General features: G+C 39.8%; 1 protein-coding gene across 5 annotated transcripts; it reads right to left on the bottom strand.

Annotated features, from left to right (window-relative positions):
- Positions 1–719: 719 nt before the first annotated feature.
- On the bottom strand, positions 720–7,858 carry LOC124704515. Of its 5 annotated transcripts, none has more exons than XR_007003575.1 (8): positions 7,129–7,858; positions 5,810–5,894; positions 4,265–4,356; positions 4,129–4,172; positions 3,987–4,048; positions 3,640–3,702; positions 2,376–2,711; positions 858–1,299 (listed from the first exon to the last, which is right to left on the bottom strand). XR_007003575.1 is itself a non-coding variant. In XM_047236781.1 (7 exons), the coding sequence occupies exons 1-6, from the start codon at positions 5,064–5,066 to the stop codon at positions 2,385–2,387; spliced, it is 591 nt and encodes a 196-aa protein (XP_047092737.1). In that variant the 5' UTR covers positions 5,067–5,799; the 3' UTR covers positions 720–825; positions 2,376–2,384. The 5 variants fall into 5 exon arrangements, 3 of the variants coding, with proteins under 3 accessions (XP_047092737.1, XP_047092736.1, XP_047092738.1); XR_007003576.1 differs by having other exon boundaries at positions 7,140–7,858; XM_047236781.1 differs by lacking the exons at positions 858–1,299; positions 5,810–5,894; positions 7,129–7,858 and adding exons at positions 720–825; positions 5,064–5,799.
- Between the last annotated feature and the right edge of the window lie 998 nt (positions 7,859–8,856).

Below are 8,856 nucleotides of genomic sequence, written 5' to 3'. Positions count from 1 at the left end.
GGCACTTCAAAGTGCCCCAATAGGTAGCCAAAGTGCCCCTAATTACTTTTAGGCATTATAAAAAGTGCCCTGACGCTCGTGTCCCTAAACGTATTTGCAGGCACTTTGAATGAAATGCCCCAAATACATTTAGGGGCAGTTTGAAAAGTGCCTCTAAAGGTTTTTAGGGGCAGTTTGAAAAGTGCCTCTAAAGGTTTTTAGGGGCAGTTTAAATTTTGCCTCTAAAGGTTTTTAGGGGCAGTTTGAATTTTGCCTCTAAAGGATTTCAGGGGCAGTTTGAAAAGTGCCTCTAAATGTTTTTAGAGGCAGTTTGAATTTTGCCTCTAAAGGGTTTTAGGAGCAGTTTGAGATTTGCCTCTAAAGGTTTTCAGGGGCACTTCGAGTTTTGTCTCTAAATGTTTTTAGGGGCACTTTGAGATTTGCCTCAGGAGGTCTTTAGGGCCAGAACTGCCCAAAAAAGCTTTTAGGGGCACTTTGAGATATGCCCCAAAACACAATTAGAGACAACTCTAAGAATTGTCCCAAAACACAATTAGAGGCAAATCTAGAAAAATTCTTCAATATAACAATAAAGGCAGATATAAACAACAATGAATGCACATAATCCAAATACATATACATAATCCAGAATTCTATATATCACGTCATAACAAATCATAATACATGTAACTTCACAGCATTCCAAATATCAGGTTTTCAACTAAAAGTTCAAGTAAAAACTGCAACCTTCCAATCATGACATAAACAATGCCACCGGTAAGGCCTAGAGCGAACTGAATTGCTTCCGGGGTATGTGCCACGACCACAACATGATGAACATTTGAACTAGAAAAGAAACAACAAATCAGTAGTTTAAACAAAATACAGTACATCCCATTTTTTATTGGCAAATACATGACTTGCATATCATAAGAACATATTTTACAAAACAACAAACTTGTGACTGGTCAAAACAGATTTCATAGAATAGTTTATTTACAACTTCACTTCACATAGTAGAATATTGCTCTGAGAAAAATGAGAGACCAAACAACCTGGTCTTTGTTCAAGCAAGTGTCATCGTCAAGAACTGTAGATCCACAAAACAAATCAAACAACTAATATTCCCATCGAAATGCAGAGGAGCAATTATATATCGGTCATTGTATTCACAGCAGATGAAAACATCGAGTGATTTTACAGTAATGCAATGAAATCTGCCGAGACAGTTTAACCTATAACCAAAACGGTAGTAAGATAGAGCAGTAAAACTGAAGCAATTATACTCCAATTATAGTCCCCTAAAAGATTGTCAACTATCTACAATAAAAATCAGAAAATAAGTTAGAAATCTGAAGGTTCTAGTCATTTCTGGTATACCATTTCAAATTGTTGTTTGATCACGTCATGCTTTTTTTAGAAGATTTTTTAGCAGCAAACTTTGATCAGCTGCACTAAAAACACAAGCAACGTTTGTAACACACCAGGTTCAGGCACATTGACGCATTGTTCGGCTGGAAAATTCAGTTCAAGCCTATCATTTTTCACTCAATCTAGAGATCACCAGATTTCCTTTGGCAATCAACTGGAAGTAGAAACTGAAGAGGTCGGCACAGAACATAAGTTTAAGGTAAGATTGCATCTCCACATCCAATTATCAACCTACTACGATGCAAACGTGAATGAACCCCACGTCCCCACCTACCAACCAAGATCTTACTAAGGATTAATAATTGAACACAAAGGTATGTCTGTGCAGGAGACTGAAGCAGTTCAACGCTACTCAACTCCATGTGGGTGAGCCGCTACCCAACTCCATGTCAGTGATCTGCTCATTGTGAGTGCAGCTTTAACATGGTTTAGTTAATGGAGCAGCACCACATTGAGCACTGGCTAACTACCCACTGCATTAAAAAAAATCTTATTGAGAAAACTGCATTAGAAAGTTGGATGTTTGGTTGATTAACAATATCCTATCTGTAGGATCAAATGTGTTGTATATTTCCCAGGGCTGAGAGTCTCTAACATAAAGTACTAGAAATCATGTGGATCTCTATTGCTTCACATCCACAAGGATTTAGCTGTCACTGCCATCTGAATTATCTTCACATGTACCAGTCAAATAAATAACAACAGGGTTGCTCATTGCCAAGCAAGCAAACATAACCAAGCTTGGTGTAGGCCCTGAAGTACAAAAACCTGGAGACTATGAACTTACAACAGCGGGGAAAAGAACAGATAGAATATACCCTATCAAGCAAATCGCCAATCCTTAATGAAATATCAACGCATAATCTTATAAGTTAAAGGTGCATCACGAAAATTCTTTCTTCCCATGTGTTTATGTGGGGCCTGCTTAAAAAACTTGGTACAGGGAGAAGAAACTCCTGGCATACCTTTCTAATCTACTTCAGCATCTTCAAGAGCCTGAATGCACCAGTAGCAGCAGTGGCAAAGCACCTTCTGGCTTGATTATTGCTTGTAAGTGGCGAGATTCTTTGCACAGGACCAAGTTTACGGTATGGAGTTGGACTAGATCCATTGGGCATTAACTTTTTACTCAGACAGACACGGGGTTGTCCAGGTTTAAGCCCAGACCTAGGATCTGAGATTGCATAGGCCGGATAAACCTTCACAGGAAACCGGGCTAGTAATACTGATCTCCAATAAGGGTAAAAACTTCTCTTTGTATACGTGGGATCCCATCCTCCGCCTGCTTTCTTTCTCACAGCCTGTCAAATATTCCATCAGAGGTACATAATAATAAAATAAAATAAAAACAGAAACACATCCATACTTCCAGACAGCACCATGAATGATGTTACTGCAGTGCAGTACTTAAGCAGCATGCTTAAGCAACATAAAAAGCTGTTGAACCAGCACAATGCATGGCGCAAACATCGAAACTGGAAGATGCTTTTGTTATTGACTCTAACGATTATATTACACTGCAACTTCTATCAGAATCTTTCGCATATGGACCAAATAAATTTCAGATGCAACAGATCATTCAAGAACATTAAGGTGTTCAAAATAACAATTATGTGCAAGCCCCCTTTGCGAAGTCCCAATGTTGATGTTACTTGGAACCTACACAGTTCGGTTATGTTAGTATTAATTATTAAGCTTAATTAAGCCTACTTTTTATTGCACAGTTGGGATGCCATGGCATTGCAATAGGTGATATGCATATGCATTTAGAGGCAACTCAAACCAGTGCCAAACAAGCTATTTCTTTCTGCTTCAAAGGAAGGCAAACCAACCATGGTGGATGTATAGTGCACCAGATATGAATAATTTCCTAGATAAATAGAGTTCCCATCCGTAAAGACAAGTCTTGTTCACTATTTTTTTGCATGGGTGTTCTAGTAGCAAAATCTAGTTCTATACATGTGTGTGAACACACACTAGGTATTTTGTAGCTCATTTAATGAGCACTAGAAGCAGCTTGAACCTGTCCAGGTTCAGTAACCAAAGTCCATTAGAACGCGAATACTTGTTTTCTTGGCTGAATAAACTGCTACAAAGCTGCCCAGCTTTGCAGCACCGAAACCATCACTTTGTGCTCTAGTTAATGAACCATCCGTGCTGCTATAAGGTGTAGGCAAAGCTGCTTGGTGCTGCTGCACGAAAATCAGTATTAAGGTAATAATGGGTTACCTTTCTTTGTGGAGTGTTCTGCCGTGCCATAAGGGAGAGGCTGTCATTCCCAACAGTTGTGACCTGGACTCAAGATTAGGGCATGATGAGCAGTCAAGTCAAGAAAACAGGACTTAAAACAAAGATACGATGTATCTGAAAGAGTTAATGGGATTTGTCAATTTGGGGGGGAAATTACTTCCTTATATTTTTTTAAAAAAAGTTGGCGTAAAATAAAAAAATAGAACAAGGAAAGGGCAGATATTCTTATAGATTTCTTTCTTTTTGCTGCCATAATATCATTACTCATTACCAAACACCATCACTCTATCCAAAACAAGATTAACCCCAGATTTGATTATCTATACCTTTTCCTCTGTAGCCTCCAGACTGGCCGTTTCCGTAACTGCCTTGTTTGCATCTGTAAGCACTATTATCCATTTCAAAAAAAAGGGAGAGATTAGGACTCAGTTTACTAATGTAAAAAAGAATTACTTGAGGCAGACACACCTTTGCATGACTCTCCACCTGACTTTGTGCAGTCATAAGGCCGGCTTCAAGAAATGGAAGACAAAATAAATAATCAGCAAAAAAACAGTTCATTAACATAGAAAACTATTGTGTGAAGCAATACAAAGAGTCGTACAGGTTTATAGTGTCCAAGGAATCTCCAGTAGGGCAAAATCCATACTCCTTGAGGATCGATGAAACATGTTTAAAGACTTCCGCATAGGGCACCTACATGACATACAAGTTGTTGTATAAGGCAATATATCGCTAACATAGATCTACTGTATATACAATGTAGCAATTATATAACCAACTGCAAGCAGCAAAATGATAGAAAGAATTGTTTGAAGGATAAGACTGCAATTATGGAATGGGAGTTGGAAGGCAATAGAGCAGTGTGAAAAAAAAAGTTATTGCATTCCATCACTACTTGGTTTTATAAAGTACATAATATACATATTAGGAATCATCAAGATTGGTGTACTTGTCTACCTTAAGAAAAATCTGTTTGCTTCCACAAGTTCTGTTGTCAGAATTTATGATCTAGACACTTAAAAGGTACGAGTCAAGAACTGCATCACACTTCTGTATATTTAACTGAACTTTACAGTTATTCAAATTCTAACTATTTGAAATCACATTAATAAGGCAGAATTCATGTCCCCTTCTTCTGAAATTCATAACTCATGTTCTATACTTATGTTCTCTGGTTTCCATCACCGTGTAAGATTGGTTTTTTGAAAAGCATGTCATACATTATGTGCATATTTAAACTCGCTACATAGACACGTGGAATTCTTATCACCTGTTTGATTGATATCTCCTAAAAAACATTAATTTGGCAATTCAGGCTTCTATATATGCTAATTCGGTGTATGTATGCTTATTAGTTTTTAAGAATTGGTACAGTAAAGGGAAGCAGAGGTAGTACTGACCATAATTTTTTTCCAGTCAAGTAAGTGCCACTCCCTATATAACAGTTTAGTCTCCACACACCATCTGTCCAAATGAGTTCGAATTCTATGCACCAGTTCAAAAAGAATAGTCTATGCTCTCCATGGAAAGCAACAAGCAGTTGCTTCCATAGTATCATCTAAACGTGTGTGATGGTAAGTGAAAAAAATGCACACGAGATCAATTAATTAAGGGTTTGGTATGAGCTCCCTGATTTCAGGTGAGGAGTATGACAATGTCTCTGATTCGCAAGATTCAGTGGTGTCAACTTGTCTGACAATAACTCACACGAGATTCTACAACTACATAAAAGATCTGAATTAAGGAAGCACTCCAATCTATAGTTCACCAACAAATTCTCACATTACCGACACCCTTTAAGAAAAAAAGAGAATAAAAACACAATGGTCAGTATGTCACCTCTAGATTCAGAGTTCGTAGCAACTAAAACAATTGCACTACATATTTTTGATAGGGTGAAACTGAATTCAATGTATGGTTCACGAGGCATTAACATGATTATTATCACTGTTAAGTAAAATGTAGAACAGAGAACAAATTTTCTTGCCATTTTTAAGCTATCAAAAAGTTTCTCGGCAAAATGTATGGTAGAAGTAATGAATATAAGAGAGTTAATTTATTCCAGGATCTAAGAGGAAGCGATATATAAAAAAATAACTGGCTCCCTGATCAGCAAGCAAAAAAAAAATAGAGTAGGATAACTCACATGCTTGTCGATGCATTTCCAGTTATCGAAAGACCAGGACAATGCTTCTACCAGAACTCATCACCAGCCCTTTCAAACAATTTTTCTGTACAACACAAGTGTCATGAGGTATTGCTTCAGTGGTATCGGAACAAGTACATATCAAAATAATAATCTATCGCGATCAAGAAACATCCTTATATTACACAGCTATGATCAGAGCCTATCTAAAACATCACACAAAAACACCTGCAACACCAAATCATGCTAAGTATGTTGTTACTCTGTGTACACTCTTGTGGGGCACCACAGAGTAACTCCAAGCTAGCAGATGGCACATGGGTATTTGTGCAAACAAAGAGAGTAGCAAGTCAAGATCATAAACTACAAATAATCAGTGGAATAAAGATTTCTCTCAGATTGGCATAGAAGTGCTATGCTAAACACATCATAGAGAATTAAAGGCACATCTTAGTATCTGTTCTTATTTGAAAGCACTGACTCAGCCTTTGCATCACAGGCAGTGCTAAGAAAGAAAATATAGCATCTGCTCATAACAGTCTATCTATCTAGCATAAGTTCAGTCCGAAATCGAGACATCACCACCCTGCACTCACAAATACAATCCCATGATCGGATCGTAAATATGCATGATCAAATGACCACCAGCAGCAACCAGTAATTAAAGCACAACCAGGAACATTGGAAACCATCTGAATAAGTACGGAGTATTTAATTGACCAAGAACTAATTTACACATGCTACTATTATCTTGTGATCATCAAAAAAACGAATCCAGACCATTAATTACAGAAATTAAACACTCTAAGAACACTAACTAACCTCACCAGGAATAAATCCCATCAAGAAAATATCAAATAGCTACTTATATCATGCCTATGTATGAACCAGGAAATTAACATCAGCTCAAGCATATTATTCACACACTCAGACTTGCATAACAAGATTTACTGTTATATCTTTAGTTAGACAACAAATCAAACATTTATAACTCACGTATATGTTCCAGCACATATTTCTTGTATGCATACACTCTTGCACATCACTTACACCTTTATATGAGGTAAATAATGTGTGTAATCCCTATGTACACGACAGCAGATTACTTACAGATTGTTTGGAATATTTGGGCAGAGGCTTATAGCCAAATTTACTTGAGACCATGTTATCTATACCACTACAACCTATAGACCACGACTAGGAGCCCACCAACAACATCACAATCGCTGAGCACATATTCATAAAACTACGACCACATCACCTGTACCAATTTATCATAGAACACATGAGAGGAATAGAGAGGAGAAGAATGAGCTCACCGAGGGACTACCTGACGCTGGAGAGGGCTTAGATCCATTCCTATCCAAAGTAATCGGTGAGTGCTTCCTTTTCCTACTAGGGGAACGCACACCGCCCTCACTACTGACTCCAGCAACGCTATTCAGGCTCGGCTCCCTTGCCTTCAGAGGGCGCCCACGAGACTCTTCCGAGCCACTGCCGCTGGAAACCTCGCCGGGCTCCCTCTCCTCCCTCCTCCCAGAGGGGCGGCTCTTCGGTGGCGGCAGGTGCGGCGAGCGGTGGTGGCCGTACCCATTTGACGGCTCCCGGTCCCTGCCACGGCCGCCATCACGACGACGATCCGAGTCGCGGTGGCGGCTAGGTTGGCGGTGATGGTACTCCTTGTCCCTCCTAGAAGCCCCCAGATCGGACTCCCGCTCCCTCGCCACCTCGTAGCCCCGGTACCCACCGCGGCGGCCCGCGGCCATGATCCGCGCGCGCAAACCCTAGCAATCGACGCGAATTGCCCGAAAATTCCGCCGGCAAACCCTAGATCCTCGGCCCGAGACCAAACCCTAGACGAAATTGGGGGGTTCTGGATCGAATTGGGTGTCGGACCTTCCCCGGATCGGGGGTAATATGCTGGAGCTCTGTGCCCGATCGAGCACGGGGCGGAAGCTCGTCGGAAGGCGGCGGCGACCGAGGACGCGGAGAGGAATCGTGTGGGTTTGTGGTGCTGTGGCGGTGGCGGACGAAAGCCCCATCTCGCCGGCGCTGGAGAGGGCCGGAGGCGGCCAGGAGAGAGCGGCGGCGCGGCCAGGAGAGAGCGGCGGCGCGGCCAGGCCATGGAGAGCTCAACGAGAGGAGGAGAAGACGGCGAGAGTGAGGCCGTGTGGGGGTGCGTCGACTCGGGGTTGACCCGACCGAGCCGGACCGACTCGGTCGAACCAGGTTGGGCCGGGCCTGGTTGGCCAGGCCATTGGGCCAACCCAACGGACAATTTGGTCTATTTTTTAGGGAAAACCTTTTAAACATTTAAGTTGTTTTAAAAAAACACCACCAATAAATAAAAGTGAGTATCAGCAAATGAACTCTATAATAAAAAGTAATTTAAAACAAATAATTTAAAATCAAAAGAAAAATAATATGAATTTTCCTCTAAATTTTAGAAGACCAATTTTAAATCTTAAACTATTAAGACCTAAATTCTAAAAATATAATTTTCTTGTTTCTATTTTTCACATCAAGAAGTAAATATTGCTTTGTATAAAAATTTCATATAATACAACAATTGTTTCTTTGTGGTTATGTTTAATCATATGAAAACCCTAATTGATCATTACTTCTACATATAATTTCAAAACCTAGAAAAGAATTAAAAGATATACCCTTATTTCAACTACTATTTAAAACCCTTAATTGCATTTACCTTATTTATCATTTATTTTAAATGATAAAAATGATATAAATGCCTGACTCAATAATAACTTGAACTTAGGATTTACTGAATTCAATTTGCTAATCAATTTATTATATGACAAATAGGAAATCATAATTCCATAATTCCAAATGCAACCCTAATTCTATTAGGAATAAAACCCTAACTCCATCATTTCCTGCGCGGGTACCGTGCCGAGAATTCCTATTCTCCGCTCATAGCGGGAGTGATCGGGAGCGCCGCACAGGGAGTACCGATTCTGGTCGGCCCATTAACGACGACAGTGTCTTCCTTTTCCGGTTTTCTACAGTTTATTATGATTTTTGACTTT

This window comes from Lolium rigidum, chromosome 3, assembly GCF_022539505.1.
Source record: "Lolium rigidum isolate FL_2022 chromosome 3, APGP_CSIRO_Lrig_0.1, whole genome shotgun sequence".
Classification (NCBI taxonomy): domain Eukaryota; kingdom Viridiplantae; phylum Streptophyta; class Magnoliopsida; order Poales; family Poaceae; genus Lolium; species Lolium rigidum.
This window is presented reverse-complemented; position numbering and strand designations above follow the sequence as displayed.

What these genes read in the sequence shown, in the direction of transcription:
- LOC124704515 (XM_047236781.1), bottom strand. An exon ending in TCCTTGGACACTATAAACCT is followed by an intron (nt 4,173 to 4,264) that starts GTACGACTCTTT and finishes CATTTCTTGAAG; the next exon opens with CCGGCCTTATGACTGCACAA. An exon ending in AGGTGGAGAGTCATGCAAAG is followed by an intron (nt 4,049 to 4,128) that starts GTGTGTCTGCCT and finishes AATGGATAATAG; the next exon opens with TGCTTACAGATGCAAACAAG.